The sequence below is a fragment of the Crinia signifera genome, unplaced genomic scaffold, assembly GCF_055691185.1.
Source record: "Crinia signifera unplaced genomic scaffold, ASM5569118v1 HAP2_SCAFFOLD_201, whole genome shotgun sequence".
Taxonomy (NCBI): Eukaryota; Metazoa; Chordata; class Amphibia; order Anura; family Myobatrachidae; genus Crinia; species Crinia signifera.
The window spans coordinates 51,301-77,200 of record NW_028142094.1 but is presented as its reverse complement, the minus strand read 5'-3'; the positions used below and the strand labels follow the sequence as shown (position 1 = coordinate 77,200).

Below are 25,900 nucleotides of genomic sequence, written 5' to 3'. Positions count from 1 at the left end.
CTCTGTATTTATCTGTAATTTGTCAGCTTCACCGGTTTGGGGATCTCACGTTTAGCACCGATAAATACGGTATATAGAATGTTATTTGCATTATTTTAAAAGCATATAAAGGTGTTTTTCCTGCTTGATATTATATGAACCATTGTCAGTTTGGAATATTTAATTTATGTTTTCATTTGTTACACACTGTTATACTTTTTTGGGTACTTGTTTCCTAGCACGGCGCCCATTGCATCGTATACCATAAGCCTTACAATGGTATGCGATGCGACGCGATGGCACCCGATGTTATACAATTTAAAATCGTATACCATTGTATATGGCATACAATGGCATGGGATACGATTTTAAATTGTATAAGCACCCTAATGGGTGCTTTCAATGTTAAATGGCCCCCTATAAGATTATTAATTGTATAAGCACCGTAATGGGTGCTTACAATGTTAAAAGCACCCCCACTATCAATGCCAACCACACTATCAATGCCATCCCAAAGCATGGCGAGCGCAATACAAGTAAAGTAATACGCTTCGGGCTCAGTGGCTCGCTGCGCTCGCCACACTATATAAAATCAACTCCACGCCGACGTGGATACTGGGGGTATGAAAAGGTCGGAGGACGCGTACCGCCGCCGCTCGCCACGCTTCGGGTTGGCGTTGATAGTGGGTGTGGCATGGGGGTGCAATTAACATTGTAAGCAACCATTAGGGTGCTTATACAATTTAAAATCGCATCGCATGCGGCTATATGGCATGCGATGCGATAGAATGCATAAGATGCCATACGATTGAAAATCGTGGCGCCGTGCTAGGAAACAAGTACCCTTTTTTGTAATCCGTTTGGCTATAGTAATGGGGGGTTGGGATCATTTGGTCTACAGCATGATGGTCGACACCATTAGGTCAACATGGGAAAAGGTCGACATGGTTCTAGGTCGAAAGGTCATTAGTTCGACAGGTGATTAGTTAGACAAGGTCTAGGTCGACAGTCAAAAGGTCGACATGGAGTTTTTCACTGTTTTTTTTTTACCTGAATATCAACACAGTCGACATGGACACAGTTTAAAGTGCACCGCATCTGTCCAACTACTGACCTTTCGCCCTAGAACCATGTCAACCTTTTTCGGTACTTGTGTATTTTGGCGGCGCCCATCGCATCGCATACCATAACGCATACGATGGTATGCGATGCGACGCGATTTGCTTCAATAGTGTGCGATGGCATACAATTTTCAAATTGTATGCCATTGTACATGGCATACAATGCCATACGATGCGATGCGATTAAACATTGTATAAGCACCCTAATGGGTGCTTACAATTTTAAATGCACCCCCACGCCACCCCCCCACTATAAACGTAAACCCGAAGCGTGGCGAGCGCAGCGAGCCCGCGAGGGGCGGCGGTACGCATCCTACGACCTTTTCATACCCCCACTATCCACCTCGGCGTGGAGTTGAGAATAGAATAGTGTGGCGAGCGCAGCGAGCCCCGCGAGGGGACGCGGATACCTGTGAAGCCCACGAAGGGACGCGTTTACCTGTGAAGGTATCCGCGTCCGCTCGCCACGCACCATTAGGGTGCTCAAAAGCACCCTTTAGGGTGCTTATACGATTTTTCATCGTATAGGGGGTCAAAATCCAGTACATGGCATGCGATGCGATGCGTTCATCGTACGATGTACATCGGAGGCGCCGCTATAATACACAAGTACCCCTTTTTCTATGTCGACCTAGACCCATGTTGTCGAACATGCTGTAGACCAAATGACCACATCCCAGTAACGGGCTGATACAGCAGCCATATCATTTTTCAAAACTTTATTATTTCGTTTAGCATGACCACTGCTCCGGGAGAGATTCTAATTTATTATACCACTGTATTGTATCCACTTACAGATATGAATAGCTTATTCTAAAAGGTGCAAACACACGAAATGATGTTGGAAACGATGTTGGAAATGATCCAACATGGTTTCAGATGGTTTCAAATCGTTCAACGTGCGTACACACGAAACGATTTGAAACACTTCACAAAAAATTGGCCTATGATCTTCCTGCATGCTAGGAATATCATAGACCAATCCTAATGATCGGCTGGTGCAAGGAACGATTTGAATAGGCTGTTCCTATTGAGATCGGGATTGTCCACATCTTGCTTCAAATCTTTCAGTGTGTATGCACCTTTACTCTTGTCCATTAGTGGTCATGCCCGAGTTCAATCATGTTTGAGCTGAGCTCTTAAAAAGGTGCCATTGCCTCCTGAACCGCCCATATTGTTTAAGTCATCTGTGTATCAGTAATCATTGCCAGACATTTCAGCAAGATATAACCGGCAATACTCTGCTACCTAGTTACACATATTATTCATATAGTGGTCAGATCGCACAATAGAGCACAAACACTACAATCCGTTAAGGCAGCACGCTCCAGGTAACAGTCAGGCTGCGGCTCTTGCTAGAGCGGTATAGCCCAGTGAGGGCTGACTTTGACACTCCAGCTTTGTTGGACTACACATCCCAGCATGCCCTGCTAGTTTTACCAATTGGCTATGCTAAAACTGATGCAGGGCATGCTGGGATGTGTAGTTCAACAACAGCTGGAATGTCAAGGTTAGCCGTCACTGGTATAGACTGTCAGGGTAGCCCTCTTATAAGGGTTTAGGGATCACAGATCGCAGATCCTGACCACAAAGTGGTTGGGATTGGTAAATCAGGTTCAAGTGGACATGGTGCATTATTAATCACTGACCCATGTGACACAGGCCGACTCCATGGTACACTTATGGTGGTTCTGTATGGTAATCACTGGGTTCTGGTCTGGTACTATCAGGCTCTTTCAGAGGTTCTTAGAGGCCCAAAGAAACACACATTTTTGAGGTCCCCACCATCTTATTCTTAAACAAAAATAATAATAACATTTGTCATGTTAAATTGATTTGAATGCTTACCTTTAATAAAATGTACATATAAATTCTGTATACATATACTGATGTAGTGGATTATTGGCGATTTCAAGTTCTAGTTTAGACACTAGGTATTCATCTAGTTGCCAAAATAGCAAATAGACAAATATAAAAAAAAAAAACCTCACAAAAATAACTCTAGAAATAAGGATTTCCAGTTAGAGGCATGAATAATACCCATGCCACCCCATCCACACATACTATATCTGGTAGGCACTGGCTATTATTGCTCTGTAATGTTATCTTTCTAACAAACGATAATACCCCTTTCACACCAGAAAATGCAGGGAACCACCCAGGAATTCGGCCCAGGGATCATGCCCCGGTTGGCCCCTTTCACACCAGAAAAGTCTCTGCGTTTTCTGGTGTGGGAAGGAGGCAGAGAGGAGGCCGTCAGAAGGCAGGGGTAGCTGGGATGGTGGCGGAGGCCGGTGAATAGTACTCACCCTGGGTTGCTGGTCCTCGGTGCAAGCCGGTGATCCACACAGGTCAGACAGCAGGTGCAGATGACGCAGCTCTCCGGCGGGAGTAAGGGCACCGGAGAGCTGCATCATCTTCATCCACCTCCTGTCCTGTCATCTGCGCCCGCCGCCTGTGTGGATCCCCAGCCTGACCATCTGCACCATGGACCAGTAACCAGGGTTAGTAATCCCTACCCCATTCAAAACGGCCAGGACCTTGGGTTGAACCCGTGAACAACCCTGCTTGGTTGAAATCCTGGCAAATTTTCCCAGGAGTTTGGCCCGGGAACCTAACAAACCAGCGCTACCCGGGAAATTAGGCTGGTGTGAAAGGGGTATTACAAAAACTCACTTGAAATATAACCCTGATATTCTGCCTCTCATCACTGACAAATCATAATTATGAGGTTGTTGATATTCTGCCATCGAAAAAACGGTTCCGCAGTATCCCGGTACGTACAAAGCGCATGCTAAACAGTTTTTTTTCCAACTGCTGTTAATATGCTGAATGATAAACAATGAAATGGGATATGTTTGTGCAGGTACTTGTGTGTCATTTTTTGTTGACAGTGCATTGTTGTAGTGTATTGTTGACACAATAAAGTATTATATTCAGAATGTGATTGCTGTAACTCAATTTGCTGATCAGCAATTGCTTTGAACATGTTATTTATTAATAATACCGTAGTTATTTAATAATTATCTAGTAATTATAGCTACAATATAAAGGTATATCTTTTCAGACGATTCTACGCAGACCGTTTTTGTGGAGAGGCTGCGCTCCGAGCGCCAAAGAAGATCTCGTCAGGAAACCAGTGACGAAACATCTCAAAGGGAGAACAGAGCCCGAAGCCGTTCACCCATTTTTATCCCTGGTCCCAGGGAACTTCATCGAGCCTCTGATCCTCCAGCTGAACATCATCAGAATTACGCAGACCTCGTAGACGAGCTCAAGAGGGAGTATTTCAATGACAGGATGTTGGAGATGCACGAGCAGATTCCAGAGTCGACCATCTTTGTTGAGATCAACGCGCAAGACTTCCTGTCGTCTGAAATGGTGTTCATCGGTGAGCTTAACCAACCAGCCATGATTGTAGAGGTCAACGGACAGCATATCCTGGCCATGGAGGTAGACAGCGACAGTCGTAACCCCGAATACCTGCAGATACGTCTCACCAGGGAGAATGTCGCACCCTGGGATTTGGAGATCAGCGCATTTCCATCGTGCACTATTGCTGAGGATGAAGAGCCGCAATTCTGCGTGATCTGTATTATGGAGTTCCAAAATGGAGAGCGGGTGTCAGTTCTGCCCTGTGGCCACAGATTTCATCCGAGCTGCATCTACGTGTGGACGGACTCAAATCCCAGCTGTCCTGTGTGCCGCAGACAGTCCACTCGGTGGCCGGTCCTGTGTCGTATCTCCTGAATACACCGAGAACATGAAGATCTTCTCCACCGTACATCGTGGTAATTCCTTCTATCTCTCTCCTCACAGGTGTTATCCCATTTTGGGTTTTCTTCTCTCTCTTTTCTTTACACTCTTTTCTGTCTATCGCACCATCACAACCGCTCTATCCCATCCCATCAGCTTTCAGCTGCCTCTATTACACTCCACCCACACTCCTGCAGCCTAGGGCTGACACGACTTGGGAGCATTTTGCCACTCGTCACCGTTAGCGGTGAGGGTCCCGAGGGATTGTCCCTGTTATCTCCTGAATACACGGTGACACTATTGGCTCGTGTTCTCCGTGCAGGTTTATCAGGAATTTCAGGTTTTTACCTCGGGCCAAGTCGTCTCACCCCCTCCTACCCCTCACTTAGCATTAGTCATGTTAGTATTTGGTTTTACTACACTCCACACACACTCCTGTGGCCATTTTGGGTTTGCTTCTCGCTCCTCTTTTCTTTACACTCTTTTCTGCTTTCTGCACCATCACAACCGCTCTATCCCATCCCATCAGCTTTCAGCTGCCTCTATTACACACCACCCACACTCCTGCGGGCTAGGGTTGACACAACTTGGGAGCATTTTGCCACTCGTCACCGTTAGCGGTGAGGGTCCCGAGAGATTTTCCCTGTTATCTCCTGAATACACGGTGACAATATTGGCTTGTGTTCTCCGTGCAGGTTTATCAGGAATTTCAGGTTTTTACCTCGGGCCAAGTCGTCTCACCCCCTCCTCCCCCCTCACTTGGTATTAGTCAGGTTGGTAATTATTTTTACTACACCCCACCCACACTCATGCGGCCTAGGGCTGACACGACTTGAGAGCATTTTGCCACTCGTCACTGTTAGCGGTGAGGGTCCCGAGGGATTTTGTCCTGTTTTTGCCTGAATACACGGTGACACTATTGGCTCGTGTTCTCCGTGCAGGTTTATCAGGTTTTTCAGGTTTTTACCTCGGGCCAAGTCATCTCACCCCCTCCCCCCCCCCCCTCACTTGGTATTAGTCATGTTGGTATTTGTCTCTTTTACACTTCTCCAACACTCCTGCGGCCGATGGCACAGAAACTCAAATACTAAATTAGCATATTGGGCCCGAATCATAATCCAAAGCTGTAGTGGCACATTCAGTAAAGTACTGATATTTGGTACCCTGCGCATGTGTTGGACCCATACTGCCCATGTACAGTATGTGTCCACAACATTGGTTGAACTATGGCATCAGACAGTCAGTGATTGATAGTCTGATGCTGCTTGGGGATGGCATGGGGATGGAGGTTGTTTGTGAAAGATGGGGCCAGGATCTACTTCGGAGGACTGAGATTTTCAGACCTGATCGGAGCAGATTCCATGGTCGGCTTGCATGACCCAACTGGGTCGGAGCTGGACAAAGTTGTCACAGGAGATCGGATACTGCAGCCCAGGATGCCGTTCCGATCAGTAACGCAGCAGGAGGTGCAATGCCTATCATTGTATATAGGTCTATTCGTCAGGTGGTGTGGGGGTGGGCTAGCGGTTTGGGGTTGGGGCCGCCTGTGTCGACCAGTCAGCTGCTCCATGCACTAGTTTTTATAGTGTAATCCTGCTTGATCGGCAGGGCGGCTCCTTCAACGATCTGCTTCCCCACTTTCTACACCACATCACGAATAGACAAGACTTGGGAGCATTTGCCACTCGTCACCGTTAGCGGTGAGGGTCCCGAGGGATTTTCCCTGTTTTCTCCTGAATACACGGTGACACTATTGGCTCGTGTTCTCCGTGCAGTTTTTTCAGGTTTTTCAGGTTTTCACCTCGGGCCAAGTCATCCCACCCCCTTACTCCCTTGGCATTAGTCAGGTTGTTATTTCGATAGTTCTGGAGATGTGGACATTTTGATTGTAGGCTAGCTAGGGGCTGACTCTTTTAGCCTGGATTCCCCACCCACCCTAGCCCAAACTTTTTTTTTCTTTTTTCTTGCCTGTTGGGGTTGGTCAACCTCTCTGTGGCGGGAAATAACGTCAGTCCAGTGGCTAATGCGCTGCTTTATGGAGGAGCGCTCTCTTTTCAGGGTGTGGTATGACTGTCCAACAATCGGGATCATGACAGTCAGTTTACCGACATCGGAATCCCGACTGCCAGTTAGTGCTCTGACAAGGGGGTGAGCGCAAAGAAGCCCCTTGCAGGCTCGGTGGCTCGCCACAGGTTCTATTCTCCCTCTATGGGGGTCATGGACCCCACAAGGGAGAATAGACCCTGTCAGTTGGGATCCCCCATGTCAGAGCACCGGCAGTCGCAATTCCTATGTTGGTACACTTACCGTCAGGATCCCGATTGCCGGGCAGTCATCCGGCACCCCTCTTTCTAATACACTGATCTAGTGTGACCTACCCTACTGGGGGTCAGGGCCACTGACTGTCTAGTTGGCCTATTGTGGTGTACTGGCCAATTGGCTTATGTCACTGGTAAACTGACCGTTCTTTCTCTCTGCCACCATAGTTATTTAAAATGTTACAAAATAAAAAGGTTGACTGATTTTAATGGCATTACTGTTGTCCGTGTCGTTATTTTAGATAAGTTAGATTTTATCCACTAGCAAATATGGTTAATGTGTGAGGTCACACTCAATCTCACATCTGCCGACAGGAAGTTTCATTAATAATATTACACCATCCAGCCCATACTAATGTTTTATTGCTAGAATCCCCTAATATCTGGGAAATCCTCTTCATTTTTGGAAGTTAATACAATGGGTGAGATTTAATAGGATGAGAGATTCAAAAAGTGAGAGATTTGGTAAGAAATCTCCAGTTTTCTAAAGTGGCAATCATTTACACGGCAAAATCAAACTGGTTTTGCAGTGTAAATGATTGCCGCTTTAAAAAAACCTGGAGATTTCTTACCAAATCTCTCACTTTTTGAATCTCTCATCCTATTAAATCTCACCAATATGTTATCATCAGGTGACATATATAGCATCAGGTGACATATACAGTATAGCATCAGGTGACATATATAGCATCAGGTGACATAAGTGGCATCAGGTGACATATATAGTATCAGGTGACATATATAGCATCAGGTGACATTTTAAATACTTTAGCAGGAACCGATGGATCGGAAAAACAGAACCAAAATCTAGTCCAGGCATTCCCAATCACAGTCCTCAAGGCACACCAACAGTGCAGGTTTTGTAGATATCCAGGCTTGAGCACAGGTGACTTAATTAGTATCTGAGGGATTCTAATTAAACCATCTGTGCTGAAGCCTGGATATCACTAAAACCTGCACTGTTGATGTGCCTTGAGGACCGTGATTGGGAATGCCTGATCTAGTCTAATGCAGGGGTAGCCAACTCCAGTCCTCGAGAGCTACCAACAGTGCGTGTTTTCCAGGTTTCCTCATAGAATCACAAATGAAGTAATTAGCTCCACCTATGGATCTTTTAAAATGTGTCATTGAGTAATGCGTGCACCTGTGCACAAGCTAGGTGCTCTGAAAAATGTGAATTGTTGGTAGCTATTGAGGACTGAAGTTGGCTACCCCTGGTCTAGTGTGTACGCACAATGCTGATGATGTGCACTCACACAACTTGTCAGCAATGTAACATGGAGCCTGCACCCCCACCGTCGCTCGTTGCGGCTGGCATTAACAAAAGTGTGTATGCACTAGCCGATGCCAGCACCCCACCGGGTCCCATCTCGGAGGATGCCGCTGGGTACAGACATCATCCAGTGCGTATACAGCTATATACTGACTTGTGTTATAGTCTAGTAGCTTTACTTCCATGCCTCATAGCAGTCACATAAAGCTGCTCAGCATGTACTGTACTTACTGTAGCAGTCACATAAAGCTGCTCAGCATGTGCTGTACTTACTGTAGCAATCACATAAATCTGCTCAGCATATGCATTACATACTGTAGCAGTCACATAAATCTGCTCAGCATGTACTGTACTTACTGTAGCAGTCAAATAAAGCTTCTCAGCATGTACCGTACTTACTGTAGCCGTCACATAAAGCTTCTCAGCATGTACCGTACTTACTGTAGCCGTCACATAAAGCTGCTCAGCATGTGCTGTACTTACTGTAGCAGTCACATAAAGCTGCTCAGCATGTCCTGTACTTACTATAGCAGTCACATAAAGCTGCTCAGCATGTGCTGTACTTACTGTAGCCGTCACATAAATCTGCTCAGCATGTGCTGTACTTACTGTAGCAGTCACGTAAATCTGCTCAGCATGTACTGTACTTACTGTAGCAGTCACATAAAGCTATTCAGCAAGTACTGTACTTACTGTAGCAGTCACATAAAGCTGCTCAGCATGTGCTGTACTTACTGTAGCAGTCACACAAATCTGCTCAGCATGTACTGTACTTACTGTAGCCGTCACATAAAGCTGAGAGCATATACTGTACTTACTGTAGAAGTCACATAAAGCTGCTCAGCATGTGCTGTACTTACTGTAGCAGTCACATAAAGCTGCTCAGCATGTGTTGTACTTACTGTAGCAGTCACATAAAGCTGCTCAGCATGTGCTGTACTTACTGTAGCAGTCACATAAAGCTGCTCAGCATGTGTTGTACTTACTGTAGCAGTCACATAAAGCTGCTCAGCATGTACTGTACTTACTGTAGCCGTCACATAAAGCTGACAGCATGTACTGTACTTACTGCAGAAGTCACATAAAGCTGCTCAGCATGTGCTGTACTTACTGTAGCAGTCACATAAAGCTGCTCAGCATGTGTTGTACTTACTGTAGCAGTCACATAAAGCTGCTCAGCATGTGCTGTACTTACTGTAGCAGTCACATAAAGCTGCTCAGCATATACTGTACTTACTGTAGCAGTCACATAAAGCTGCTCAGCATGTGCTGTACTTACTGTAGCAGTCACATAAAGCTGTTCAGCATGTGTTGTACTTACTGTAGCCGTCACATAAAGCTGACAGCATGTACTGTACTTACTGTAGAAGTCACATAAAGCTGCTCAGCATGTGCTGTACTTACTGTAGCAGTCACATAAAGCTGCTCAGCATGTGTTGTACTTACTGTAGCCGTCACATAAAGCTGACAGCATGTACTGTACTTACTGTAGCCATCACATAAAGCTGACAGCATGTACTGTACTTACTGTAGAAGTCACATAAAGCTGCTCAGCATGTGCTGTACTTACTGTAGCAGTCACATAAAGCTGCTCAGCATGTACTGTACTTACTGTAGCAGTCACATAAAGCTTCTCAGCATGTACTGTACTTACTGTAGCAGTCACATAAAGCTGCTCAGCATGTGCTGTACTTACTGTAGCAGTCACATAAAGCTATTCAGCAAGTACTGTACTTACTGTAGCCGTCACATAAAGCTGAGAGCATATACTGTACTTACTGTAGAAGTCACATAAAGCTGCTCAGCATGTGCTGTACTTACTGTAGCAGTCACATAAAGCTGCTCAGCATGTGTTGTACTTACTGTAGCAGTCACATAAAGCTGCTCAGCATGTGTTGTACTTACTGTAGAAGTCACATAAAGCTGCTCAGCATGTGCTGTACCTACTGTAGCAGTCACATAAAGCTGCTCAGCATGTGTTGTACTTACTGTAGCAGTCACATAAAGCTGCTCAGCATGTGCTGTACTTACTGTAGCAGTCACATAAAGCTCCTCAGCATGTACTGTACTTACTGTAGCAGTCACATAAAGCTGCTCAGCATGTGCTGTACTTACTGTAGCAGTCACATAAAGCTGTTCAGCATGTGTTGTACTTACTGTAGCCGTCACATAAAGCTGACAGCATGTACTGTACTTACTGTAGCCGTCACATAAAGCTGACAGCATGTACTGTACTTACTGTAGAAGTCACATAAAGCTGCTCAGCATGTGCTGTACTTACTGTAGCAGTCACATAAAGCTGCTCAGCATGTGTTGTACTTACTGTAGCCATCACATAAAGCTGACAGCATGTACTGTACTTACTGTAGCCGTCACATAAAGCTGACAGCATGTACTGTACTTACTGTAGAAGTCACATAAAGCTGCTCAGCATGTGCTGTACTTACTGTAGCAGTCACATAAAGCTGCTCAGCATGTGCTGTACTTACTGTAGCAGTCACATAAAGCTGCTCAGCATGTACTGTACTTACAGCTATACTGAGCGGACCGACTCATGGACAGATTAGGTCCTATATATCGGACTGTACCTGCTGTCACCATACTATTTATTCCCTGATTTAGCACATTACAGATATCTGACCTCACTTACTGGATACCCAGGTAAGTCACCAGGCTACGGTCAGGTGCTGCCACGGTGACGGGTCATCACAAATCAGTAAGCGAATATTCAGAATATGTTATTGATTGTTCTGCACAGATAACAAGGCTTCCCCCATGGACATTGGAATGTGGGTAAATGAGAAAAAAAAACAATTGAAAATTTGGTCTATTAAATAACTGAATAATATGTATATTGTCACCGGGAGAGGGTGTAAATCTGACTCATCCGCGCCATTGCTGAATTCCATATGGTAATGCGGGAGTCTCCCGTGTACACTAACAATCCACACGTGAAAGCCTGTCCCGCCCACTGCAGTCATCATTAGTATCTGGGCTCGGACCCACTTCATGCTGGGTACAGAAGATACGTCTGAATCAGTTTCCATCTGAAAGCTACTATGAAGGAAGAAGCCGGCAGACGCATCCACAGTACGGAGCAGTTCCGGGCATCGCATGGTGCACCCAGGCACTACTCAGAAACATCCATAATACAGACAGTGTGTCCCGTGATTGTAAGAGTTTACACACTTCATCCAACATGGGTCAAGGCTGTAACAAACATGTACTGTAACAAGAGTGTAATGTGATTACAAGAACATATGGTTACAAACAGCGTCCCTTTACTTCATACAAGAAAAGTTCCTGTAATACATATAAATACATTATGCAATCATTGTCCTGACTGGCTGATTATCAGTGGATCCGGCCAATGAGTGCATTGGGTAGCTGCAACCAATAAGCGATGATCGGCCTGTCGGGCAAGAGACATTTTCCAACATTCCAAACTGAGCGCCCATCCTTTCACCTGTTCTGTCACAGGGGAGGCATGGGGAAATGTTCCCTCTACAGGGAAGGAACCCGGATCATGTGGCCATACACTACTATCTCATAGCGTATATATGCTGGTCTGACAGACATTGCATAGTGTATGCCCAGCATAAGACGGGTATGGGTCATAGGGTCAACACAAGCATTAGGTCCTAATGCAAGCATGTCCAAACTATGGCCCTCCAGCTGTTGTGAAACTACAAGTCCCATCATGCCTTGCCTCAGTTTTGCTTTTAGGGAATGTTAAACTATTGCAAGGCATGCTGGGATGTGTAGTTTCACAACAGCTGGAGGGCCATAGTTTGGACATGCCTGTCCTAATGAATGAAGCATTCTCTGTAGAGTAATAAAGACCTGGTAATATTACAGTCCCGCAGCTCGCTGTCCCTTCCCAGTGATATCTGGGCCTCTTAGCAGCCCGTGGTTCTGTGAGAAAGGACCGGCAAGTGTGTAGTATAAGGAGGACAGTAACGTATCTTTATTGCATTTGACATTTGGGCCGAATAGTGAAGGCCCATACACACTTGACGATTTTCAGCTGAAAATCGCTCAAAACAGCAGTTTTGAGCGATTTTCGGCCGAAAATCGCCCAGTGTGTATGCCCCGGAGATTGCCGACTAGCGATGATGCGCGCTCCCGCATAATCGCTAGGAAAGTGGTTCATCTGCTGGTTTTACCAGCAGATGTGGCGATGATGGATGGTTTTTCATCCATCATCGCCATGTGTGTACGCCTGCCGGGCTGAAAGATTAACCACTTTCAGCCCGGCGGACCGCCGCGCCGCCCCCCGCCCCCGCCTGTCATAATACTCACCCTGTCCAAGTGCTGCTGCGCCGGCTCCATGCATCCTGCTCCGAGTCCCTGCCTGTCTGCTTGTCCCGCCCTCCTGCTCAGTGCTCACCACAGAGCACTTCTCCCTCACCCGGCAACACACTCTGCTGGCCACGCCCCCCCTGCTATGCTTAACACAGAGCACTGAGAGCAGGGGGCACTGCTGGCCACCAATGTTTTATGTTTAAAGCAGTAATATATACATTGCTGGCATATGCCAGCAATGTATATATTGCTGGAACCACTGGGCACCAATGTTACATTTTTAAGGCAGTAATATATACATTGCTGGCATAAGCCAGCAATGTATATATTGCTAGCACCACTGGGCACCAATGTTACATTTTTAAGGCAGTAATATATACATTGCTGGCACATGCCAGCAATGTATATATTGCTAGCACCACTTGCCACCAATGTAATGTTACTTATAAGCCAGTAATATATACATTGCTGGCACAGGCCAGCAATGTATATATTATTGGCACCACTGGGCACCAATGATTATTAATTTGCTTGCTGCCCACAAATAATTATGAATTAGCCAGTAATATATACATTGCTGGCACATGCCAGCAATGTATATTTTAGTGGCATCACTGCCCACCAATGTTACTTACAAGCCAGTAATATATACATTGTTGATACAGGCCAGCAATGTATATATTATGGGCACCACTGCCCACAAGGGTTAAAGGGAGCAGGAACTGGGCGGAACTGCGTTCCATCAGTTTTATTTTGGAGGTGGAATGGTTCCGCCTCCGTCCGCATCGCTAAACAGCTGACAGCCGGGCAGAGCGGTGGGAAATCAGGATGTCTCAGAGAAGGTCCATCCGTCCGTGGCGTAGCTATTTTAAAATTATGTGCCAACTCACGGCTCGTGAGCCAATCAGAGCTCGCGGGACGGCAACAAATGAGGAGCTGCCGGGCCGCGAGCACCGATTGGCTCGCAAGTCATTTGAAATAGCCGCACCACGGATGTTCTGAGACATCCGGGTTTCCCACCGCTCTGCCCTGCTGTCTCCTTTCCCACACAGTGCACACCTCTGGCACTGGGCATGTTACCCCTGGCACTGAGAATGTAAAACCTGGCAATGAGCATGTATGTAAGCGGCACTTATGTGGCATAATAAAAAATGGGCATTACCATGTTTGGCATATTGTGAAATGGGCATTACCGTGTTTGGCATATAGTATAATGGACATTACGGTGTGTGGCATAATGTGTAATTTGCATTACTGTGTGCATTTCTGTGTCCCTGACCCATAAAGCCATGCCCTAAAATTTTTGGCACAAAATGTTCAGTTTTTATTAGGTGTTGGGTTGTTTTGCACTGTGGGGCATCATTTGAATCAGGGGTGGTATTATGTGGCCACATTATTCTTTTCCTGACAGTGTGGCTGTGACATAATTGGGGGGGGGGGGGGGGGAAGAGTCAGGGAAGCAAATTTTTCCACTTTAGGCACTGCTGCGCACTAATGTATAGTGATAATAGTTATTAATGTAAACACTGCTGGAGCAGACCAGCAATGTATATGAGACCACTGCCACTGGCCATCAATGTATATTTTTATGGCGTTAATGTATACACTGCTGGCGCAGGTCAACAATGTATATGTTACCACCGCCACTGCCCCCCAATGTATATTTTGTTGTGGCGGTAATGTATACATTGCTGGGGAAGGTGAATGGATTTCTCCCTACGTGCACGGTGGCAAATTAAATGGTAGTTGTGCACATGGGCGGGATTTTGCCCAGTCGGAGCAGAGTCAGGTAGCGTTTACCTGTTTGCTGGGCTCCGAATATACACAGCATAGCGATCAGTTCTGAATCAGGCCCCTAGAACAGAAATGCACTGAATAAAATGGCCCCTGCTCCCACCCTTGGAATACAAACCCTGTCCATTATGTAAATAGCCTTTTATATGAAAGATTTTCAGCAAAGTCTTTCACCTCCTGAAAATCTCTTGCTCTTTGGGGAAAATAGCTCAGTGTGTACGCACTACTTTGGTGACAAATATATCTTTCAGAGATTTTGGCAAAGTCTTTTGAAATGAAAATCTTCAAGTGTGTATGGGCCTTAACACTTGGCTCAAACAAAACGTCTACACAAGTACCTACCTCGGGAGGTTTGGAGCAGATGCCGACGTCACCACAGCAGATGGGGAGGAAGGTGTTGAGGGCTGCGGAGATTCTGGGGCTCTTGGAACCCTTCCCATTCGGTACCAGATGCCCATACTGTTCAGCTCCCTATCCAGGAGACATACACAAACACATGAGTATATAACTATATTAGTAAGGCTGACTAATGTGGTAGCTCAACATCCTAACAAAAGAAAAATGGGATATTTATGCCCTGAGGTAACGTACTCATGGGCCTAATATGTTCCTCTGTAATGCAACCAAGCACATAATGGACACATTAAATACAGGGATTGATCTGTATTGGATATACATCTTGATTACCAATGGCATTTCACCATAAAGGAAAGAGTCAAATCACTGAATGTTTTATGAACATCGCTTGGCTATGTCTGGTATATCAGCCACAGAAAGATTATGAATAAACATTGTTCTATAATAATGATGCACGTTCCCCATTTCCAGCTACCCAATGTGTACCCAGCATAATATCACAAGTGTTCCTTCTAAGCTTCTGTTACAGGGTGCTGCACCCTGCCCGTTTTTAAAACCTCAAAATGCTCCCTGCCCTTTTTGTGTGTGGCACTCTGCGCCCTTGCGCTGCCCCCCACCTCGTTGACGTGCCGCTGAGAACTTTCGGTGTGTGCCATCATGTGTAATGGGTATTACGGTGTGTGGTATAATGTGTAATGGCCATTGTGGTGCATGGTATAATGTGTAATGGGTATTACATTGTGTGGTATAATGTATAAGAGGCATTACAGTATATGCCATAATGTGTAAGAGGCATTATGGTGTGTGGTGTAATGTGTAAGAGTCATTACAGTGTGTGCCATAATGTGTGATGTCATTAGGTCATAATATGTAATGGACATAGCTCAGTATGATAATGTGTAATGGGTATTAGGGTGTGTGGTATAATGTATAAGAGGTATTACAGTGTATGCCATAATGTGTAGCTGTCATTATGACAGAAAATGGAATGGACATAGCACAGCATGACAATGTGTAATGGGTATTACGGTGTGTGGTATAATGTGTAATGGGCATTATGGTGTGTGGTATAATGTGTAATGGGTATTTTGTTGTGTGATATAACGTGTAGTTGTCATTATTACAGAATATGTAATGGACATAGATCAGTATGACAATGTGTAATGGGTAGTAGGGTGTGTGCCATAATGTGTAATGGGCATTATGGTATTTTGTTTTAATGTGTAATGGGTATTATGGTGTGTGGTATAATGTGTAATGGGCATTATGGTGTGTGGTATAATGTGTAATGGGCATTATGGTGTGTGCGGTATAATGTGTAATGGGTATTACGGTTTGTGGTATAATGTGTTTTCATTGCGACAGAATATGTAATGGCCATAGCAGAATATGACAATGTGTAATGGGCATCATTCTTATAATTTTTGCTGTTTCTGATGTAAATTTCTAGTATAAAATGTGCTCTTTCGATTGAAAAAGTGCTCTGCCTGATGGTCAGCGCCCTGCCCTAAAAAAATCAGAGTGTGAACACTAGTGGGGTATTGCCAGCAGCCACTTTACGGGATATGGTCGTATTGTCGACACCACTTAGGTCGACAGTCATTAGGTCGACACCGTTGGGTCGACAGGTGGCAGGTGGGGTATGGCCAGCAGTCACAGTAACATATACACAGAGGGGTATAGCCAGCAGTTACAGCATCGTATACACAGTAGGGTTAAAGCCATCAGTCACAGTAACGTATACACAGAGGGGTATGGCCAGCAGTTACAGTATCGCATACACAGTGGGGTTAAAGCCAGCAGTCACAGTAATGTATACACAATGGGGTTACGAGCAGCAGTCACAGTAATGTATACACAGTGGGGTATGGCCAGCAGTCACAGTGGAGTATGGCCAGTAGTCACAGTATGCACAGGAGTCCAGTAGAAAAAAAAAAAACAATTACAGCAGAGTGCGCAGCGGAGCATGCAAAGCGCAGGCTTCCATCCAATATAATGGCGCAGAGCCGCAGTCGCACCGAATTCTGTGGGATGCAATTCTCTGGAGAACCCAAGGCTGGGAAGATGGCACTGAGCCTCGTTGGGGGATGTGAGTGTGGCGGAAACGCCCATTGTTCGGAGCATCTCTTTTATTTGATATGTTTGTTTGGCCCCATCACACACAATGGTGGCCCCCACCGTAATGCCCATCACACATGATGGCCCACACTGTAATGTCCATCACACATGGTGGCCCACACTGTAATGTCCATCACACATGGTGGCCCCCACCGTAATGCCCATCACACATGATGGCCCACACTGTAATGTCCATCACACATGGTGGCCCACACTGTAATGTCCATCACACATGGTGGCCCCCACCGTAATGCCCATCACACATGATGGCCCACACTGTAATGTCCATCACACATGGTGGCCCCCACTGTAATGCCCATCACACATGATGGCCCACACTGTAATGCCCATCACACATGATGGCCCACACCGTAATGCCCATCACACATGATGGCCCACACCGTAATGCCCATCACACATGATGGCCCACACTGTAATGCCCATCACACATGATGGCCCCCACTGTAATGCCCATCACATATGATGGCCCACACTGTAATATCCATCACACATGATGGCCCACACTGTAATGCCCATCACACATGATGGCCCCCACCGTAATGCCTATCGCACATGATGGCCCACACTGTAATGCCCATCACACATGATGGTTGTCCACACCGTAATGCCTATCGCACATGATGTCCCACACTGTAATGCCCATCGCACATGATGGCCCCCACTGTAATGCCCATCGCACATGATGACCCACACTGTAATGCCTATCACACATGATGGCACCCACTGTAATGCCCATCGCACATGATGACCCACACTGTAATGCCCATCGCACATGATAGTGGCCCACACTGTAATGCCCATCGCACATGATGACGGTCCACACTGTAATGCCCATCACACACGATGACCCACACTGTAATGCCCATCACACACGATGACCCACACTGTAATGCCCATCACACACGATGACCCACACTGTAATGCCCATCACACACGATGACCCACACTGTAATGCCCATCACACACGATGATCCACACTGTAATGCCCATCACACATGATGACCCACACTGTAATACCCATCACACACCTTAACAGCGACTACATATGATGGCACATAAGAGCCTCTTACCTACATGCTCATTGCCAGGGGTTTCTTACTCAATGCCAAAGGTTTTATGCTTAGTTGCCAAGAAGGTTTCATGCTCGTTGCCCAGGAGGTATTATATCCTTGTTACCCAGAATGGGAAAAGCAACCCCAGCAAGCCCTCCTGTCTGTGGAGGGAGGGCTTAGCCGGCAGGAAGAGCTGACAGCCACTGCTAGCAGAGAGCAGCTTAGCGTTGTGGCGGGGGGGGGGGGGATTTGTCACTTTAAAGAGCTGCCATGCCGCTCACTTCTCAGGACTTCAGCAGTGGTAACAGCATGGGGGACGGTGGCGGGCTACATCTGTAACAACAGACACACAGCTTTCAGCAGAGAGCTCATCAGCGTTTCAGTGCATGCAGGGGGGGCGGATGAGAAAGTTTGCAACGGGGTGTCAGCGCACCAGGGGGGCAGCGGAAGGGCGCAAAGTCCCAGACACAAAAAGGGCAGGAACACTAATTTCTGTGTCCTACGGATGACAGAAGGAGGGTGATATGGTCAGATGTATCTGCCTTCACCGTGGTTCGCAACAAGAGGACTAGCGCAGATTTTGACCCAACTTGAATAACTCTGCAGCTCTTAAGGCCCCCATCTGCTAGGGTGGGGAATCGCCTGTGGTACCCCGCCAACTCACCCGGCAGCTGCTACGTTCAGTTCACAAATATTTCTACCCATGCATGTTGCCCCTTCTTTATATAAACACCTCTTTCTACACTTTTATGAAAACTCTTCACTACTGTATAACCGCAGCTCACCGTTACCAATTCTAAACAGTCTCTTGTTACGGTACATCTTCAGTTGTGACACCTGTCAGTATCACACTGACCCCAGGGGTTAATAAACTGCTTTCTGTTCTACCCTGATACTAGTAAATCCCCTAAACTCCAATACTGCTCTAAAACAAACAGTCATATTTATTGCGGGTTTTATTACTGTTTTAATTCAGCTCATCCTGGAAAAGGATTTGTGGCATTGAGAAAACCTCTGCGAGTATTCATAACAGTGGCCCTTATTCTGATTGACGCGTACTTTTCCGCATACTTTCGGATCGCGTCTTTACGGCGTCTGCGCATGCGTGGAGAACGCTACGCGCATGTGCCACGCCTTGACTCCGTACCTGTTCGGGCAAATCCCGTACAAAACTGGTCACCGCAATCATTCGGGAAATATGGGCGTATTATGGGCGTCATGCGGAATGACACATGGGCGTAGTTTCAAAGTGGGCAAAACGGGGCGGAAACATGGGCGGACACGGGGGAGTACACTTATGTTGGGGGGCGTACATTCGGATAGCACTCCGAATGCACGCGAACAAAAAGGGAAGAAATGTGCGGTGTCCAAAAGGCCACTATTGCTTTGCGGACACTACTCGTTCCTGCGGGAGGCGAACGGACCGCCTAATGACTACAAGCATTAACACCTGAACCCAATAAAATCGACTCCTTTACTCATTACTCACTAATAGGACGCTTGTCAGTGCTTTAATTGAAACCATTGCTGCTTCAAGGAAACCTTACTAATCACCCACATATGCTGTACTTCTGACACACTTTAAACCTGCTAACAATGGACATGACTGAATATTAATACTAGCAATACACATGTGTATGCGACATGTACTAATTAAACCACACAATTGTTGTAAAGTAAAGAAATTTATTTATATACATTTCACAGTCAATGCCACTGTGATGCAATGACAAAAAAATAAAAATACCAAAAAAAACAAACCATGGCAGGAATGTACCAAAATAAATTATAATACAAAACAAATATAATTGCACACAGATGGACTCCAGCACCTCCTATGTGCCACTGCACATGCAGCCAGTGGGAAATGAGGAGGCTGCTGGCCCTTTTACAGCAGGGCAACCTGCACCTGACCATTCGACAGCAGGGCAACCTGCACCTGGCCCTTCTGCAGCAGGGCAACCTGCAGCTGGCTCATATGCACCATCAGCAGAATCATTTGGAACACAACCGGGGACTTAGCAACATCACTTCAAGTACAGCTGACAGTAATGGCAGGCAAAAGAGGGCAACAGGGGAACCAAAAAGGACATTTGAAGCAAGGGCTCATCTGGTTACCCTCAGCACGTGATTGGACATAAGAAGCTGACACACACAGTACAATGGAAGATTTGGGATGAGATAACGGTGGAGATTAATGCAGCCACAAGTTCATTTTCGACCACGTTTGGCCTTGGTAGGCTCCTTGGCCTGTGCAGCAGCTCTTCGGGCACGGCCAGATGCTGGGGCAGGTGGAGCAGATGCTGGTGAGGGGTTGGCTGGTCTACCCCTCCTGCCAGCAGGGAGTGTTGCTGGTGGTAATGCACCAGAAACGGATGACATTAGGACCCTGTTGCTGGTAACTAGCTCCACCATAAGCTCATTATGGTGGAGGAGGAGATCATTTTGGCGGGTGGCTTGCTCGGCCAGCACCTGAGCACTTGCAGCCATGGCCTGATGCGCCTCAGCCATGGCCTGCAGGCTCCCAGCGATGGCCTGCTGGGTGCTGACCAAGCTCGCCATGATCTCCTCGGTCCTATGCATCCGTTCTGATGCCAACTCTCCCTGCTGGTTTATGTCCCCAAGCATCTGGGCCAACCTGGCCAAATCGGCTTGGGCCGATGGCTGCTGCTGCACAGGCCTACCACTGGGGCCAGGTGGCACGGACTCCTCCACCTCCTGACCAGAGTCGTCACCAAGCAGTGGGGTGTCTGTGGAAAATGATAAACACAATTAGGACACATTCTAAGATAATTACTTGCACAAGTTTATGGCATGACAAATATTTACCTTCAATAAAAGACGCAAACACTTCAGCTGGGGCCTCGCTATCCATCGTGCTCACCCCCCTGACCTCCTCAAGTGATACACAGCTCTCGGCCATCAACTCCAGGGGGGTGAACTCTAGCCCTGATGGCATGGGCCCGGCCCCAGATGTCTGGCTGTGTTCCCACCGCTTGGTCATCTTCCTCTTCAGGTTGGTTTTGAAGTCCTGCCACCTGCAATGTAAGTTGACATATTAATACATGTCACTCCAGATGTTTGCTGTTGCTGCCATTGCTCTGTGCTACATATTACGACATGTGCTTAATGTCCAAAAGATAACATTACATGCAACTATGATATCAACCGTTACAATACACATTCACAATCACCCTACTCTAACTCTCAACCAAATAACATGTCAATAATGTCTGTGTATGGTAACAACCTCACCGGCCATTTGCAAAATCCATCTAAGCATGAATTCAATCATTACTTGTCTATTACTGGGCACATGTATCACAAAACAACTTGCCTCTTCTTGACATGGTCGGCCTCACGAACTTGTGGCGCAACTTCATTAATCTCTGCCGTTATCTCTTCCCAAATCTTCCATCTGCGTGTGTGTGTCAGCCTCTCTGATGGACACTCAATCAAATCACGTGCTCGGGGAACCAGGATGGCAAGCTCCTGTGCTTCATATGCCTTATTTCTTGTAGTTGGTTCCTCTGTTGCCCTCTTTCTCCCCTTGCCACGTCCATGGCCACGCCCCCTGGCACGTGTCGCTGCACTTGAAGTGCTGGCCATGGTACTATCTTGTGAAGTCCCCGGTTGTGTTCCAAAAGATTCTTCTGATGGTGCATATGAGACAGCTGCAGGTTGCCCTGCTGCAGAAGGGCCAGGTGCAGGTTGCCCTGCTGTAGAATGGTCAGGTGCAGGTTGCCCTGCTGTAGAAGGGCCAGCAGCCTCCTCATTTCCCACTGGCCGCATGTGCAGTGGCACATAGGTGGTGCTGGAGTCCACCTGGTCAAATAGTTGCTGCAGCTCCTGGTCCACCTCTGGTTGTGATCCAGACATGTTAGCAACAACATTGTCACATTCTAATACACCTTTATATACTGTTTGTGTATCCTGTTTGGCGGACATCAGCGGCAGCTGCGTTCCGTGCACGAGCGTACGTCGCTGTTTTTTCGCGCCGCATACGGTGGCGGAAATTCCATTGTGTAAAACCTGGCGAAACTTCTACATGAAATACTGGTCACCAATTCTAACATTGCATAGAATCTTCTGATACACCTGTGACTATCGCACAATACACATGCTATTTGCTAGCATGACATGACATTTGGTTCATGACTACTGTGGTATTGTGGCGTTTGATTGCAAGCTAAAAGTAGCCCAATCCCTTAGAAATTCCAGGCCACAAGTCATGCAATACTCATCACTACTGTTATAGACCACACATGTGACAGGCCTATAAATAGTGATTTGCTGCTAGAATCATTTGTCTCCAGATCTGGACTTGTCAGGGTCTAAGGTAAGCTCTTCCATGGTCCTTGTAGATATGATATCCATTAACAATGTAAGTGTATGAATGTATGCACCATTGCCTCACTGACTACAGATTGTTGGGCCAGCAAAGTCTTTGTAGCATTATTGCAACATGTCACATGTTCACTATTTCACTCACAGGTCTTAAACCTGTGTGTGTTCATCTATTGCAGGACAACATGTCCCAGCAATAGCTGGAATGTCTCATAGTACATGATGTCGGCAACAAATGCAGACACCTTTGATACTCAAGTAGTGTTTAGTAGTTCGATGTTGTAAGCATCTGTGTGTTTAGGACGGTGTGTATTGAGTTCATATTATTGTTACATCATTATAGAGTCAAATGGATCTTCGGGATTTTACAGGGCGGCCATCTATTGTACGTATTGAAGCCTACAAATCTATTTGTAGTGGGATATGGCCATTATGTGCATAGGTGCATCAGTATTTATGTTCATTTCTTTATAGGTTGCTGAAGCAATGCTGCGGGACATGGAAAGGAGGCTAAGGGCACTTGCGGCTCTCCCCACTCGTCGGCCAAGGAGGCCAGGACGTGCTAGAATCTATCGCACACGGGTGACTCTGTTTGCTATGCCCGATGATGAGGTACTTACTAGGTACCGGTTACCGCCACATGTCATTCTGGATCTGCTCTCGTTAATTGAGAGTGATCTGGAACCTCTACACGGGATCACGACAGCAATTCCGCCTCACACACAGCTGCTGGCGGTGTTGCATTTCTGCGCCTAAGGATCATTCCAACAAGTAGTGGCAGTACTTGCTGGAATATCTCAGCCGGCCTTCTGCCGAATCCTGAGGCGTGTGACGTCGGCCATGTTCAGGCGCAAGGGGCACTTCATGGCCATGACATTTGCCACCGAGACCCTGCGCAGAAGCCAGCAGGCCTTCCATCAAATTGCTGGCTTCCCTAATGTGATAGGGGCTGTGGATGGCACCCATGTACCATTTGTGCCTCCATCTCGAAGTGAGAAGATATATAGGAACCGCAAATTGTTCCACTCACTGAACGTGATGGTGGTATGTGGCCCATCCATGGAGATTCTCGCCTTCAACTCGAAGTTTCCCGGAAGTGCCCATGACTCTCATGTCATCCGACAAACCGGGATATGGCAAAGACTACAAGAGCTGGAAGGCCGTGATGCGTGGGTTCTGGGTGACTCCGGTTACCCATGTACGCCCTGGCTACTTACGCCGTACAGCTACCCAGCACCGGGCCCACAGGAGGCATTCAATCGGGCGCATGTTGCCACCAGGCAAGTGGTGGAGCGCTCAATTGGCCTTTTAAAGGGTCGATTTAGAGTGCTCCACCGCACTGGTGGTGACTTACAGTATGCGCCTCAAATGGTGTCGAGGATCGTGGGCCTGTGTATATTTTTCCACAACATTGCTGTGCGGCGTGAGATACCCTTTGATGAGTGGGAGGTACCATCTGAGCCGCAAGATCCGCCCATGCACCCATCCCGCGCCCCTGAATGCCGGAGGGGATACCAGCTGCGGGACTCTGTGGCGCAAAGATACTTCAGGTACATTTTATCTAGTGGACCAGAACACACCAATTGTTGTAAAAATCACCCCTTCAAATAAGTACAGTGTGGTAGTTGTCAGTGTTACAAAACGACAATTAGCCAGCCTGCCCTCCTAATGGCAAAGAAATAGTAGATATTTATCATATGTGCTTAGTTTTGGGGGAAGTACAATATAGGTGCTCATTATTATACCTTGTACAAGGGATCTTATGTGTTTGTTATATCTTCATTATTGTAGTTGATACTATCCCTGATGACTGGTGAGTACATTGATTTATTCTCTAATGTGTTGGGGATTTTTTCCTGTGTTGATGTATGATTTGTTTGCAGATATATATATATATGATATTTCAATTTATTAACATGTTTAAACATTTCAAGGAGCAGGCAGGCAGGCAGGCAGCCAGGCAGGCAGCGCTGGTGTATAATGCTGGTCTCAGGATACCTGCAAGTATGTGTATGTGTCTTTTAAACATAAATGTACGCATACACATAGATGCATAGAGTAAGTAATGCTAAGTACAGCTAGGCGTTGCTAAGCTATAGCACGCGTTGCTTGGCGGAGCGAGGCCTTATTGGATTTGCTAAGTGCATACACACTGTGTTTTATATATATCAGATTTGCTCATTCCCATACATCAGCACTACTGTTTTTAAGGCATGCGAAATTGTCACCATTTGTGTTGGCGCAGAGACGCTGTTCATGTAAAGATGAACAATAAAGTTATTAACACAAATAACTGTGATAAACCAATGACACCACCTGATTGGTTGATTGATGCCATTGTTAACATGGCGGAGACACGCAGGGCAGAGCCATTTTCGCCTGCGGAGCTCAGGGCTCTGGTCTCCGTCATGGAGACAAGGCTGGGCCGTGCGGGGCCCTTTATCACAAATGGCCAGAAGCGGCGGGCCTATGCTGCGGCAGGGCGCCGGATTTACGCCCGCACCCGGGTGCGGAGGAGCCTCGGCCAGCTCGAGAGGCGGTGGTCGGACCTCCGCAGGCGCCAGCCCCAGCTTCTCCAGCAAATTAGGGGCGAGATAGCTGATTGTGAGTATTTTAGCTATGAAATTTCGCACTTACATCATACCATCTATAAACAATAAAATGTGTCTCATGATAAGTGGGTGTCCATGGGTTTAAAAGTCCATAGACTGTTATGTGTGCTTCTTCCTGGTTAACATGCAGTCATGTGGCTTTTATATGTAATGACATAGCATTCATGATTCAGATGCATACAATGTGCCAGACCTAATATGTGTTCAACATTGATAAATGCCAGGGTTGTAATGATTGAACAAATTACTAACAATCACATAATAACTTAAATGTCACATTTTGGAGTCCATTAACAGTAAGGAGCTACTTTCAAGCATCGTTTGCCAACATTATCACCCTTCCATGTATGTCTTGTTATGGATTATTACATGTGCCCCAATGACCCGACATTGACCATGATTTTGTTTTCTACCACACAGCACGAGCCCGAGCACGACAGGCACGGGAGCAGGCCGAGGCTGCCCTGGCGGAGGAGCAGGCGCAAGAGCGTGATGAGGAGGTGGCGGCGAGGGTGGAGGAGGAGCAAGTGGAGGAGGAGGAGGAAATGGTGGAGGAGCAAGTGGAGGAGGTGGAGGAGATGGTGGAGGAGATGGTGGAGGAGGTGGAGGAGATGGTGGAGGAGGTGGTTGAGGAGGAGGAGGTGCCTGAGGAGGTGGTGGTGGAGGAGGTGGAAGAGGAGTTGGTGGCAGAGGAGGAGGTGGAGGAGGTGTTGGTGGCGGAGGAGGAGGTGGAGGAGGTGGTGGTGGTGGTGGAGGAGGTGGTTGTGGCGGAGGAGGTGGAGGAGGTGATGGTGGCGGAGGAGCTGGCGGAGGAGGGGGCTGAGGAGGCCACGGTTGCCCCAGAGGT

General features: G+C 46.8%; 1 protein-coding gene across 3 annotated transcripts in view; it reads right to left on the bottom strand.

The window, feature by feature from the left end:
• The window catches only part of LOC146053785 (uncharacterized), an 85,513-nt gene that overhangs the window by 8,449 nt on the left and 51,164 nt on the right, over positions 1 to 25,900 (bottom strand). For all 3 annotated transcript variants that reach the window (XM_083168020.1, XM_083168022.1, XM_083168021.1), the window contains exon 5: positions 14,889 to 15,017. In XM_083168020.1, the coding sequence (XP_083024146.1) occupies positions 14,889 to 15,017 (129 nt within the window). The remainder of the gene's footprint in view (positions 1 to 14,888; positions 15,018 to 25,900) is intronic.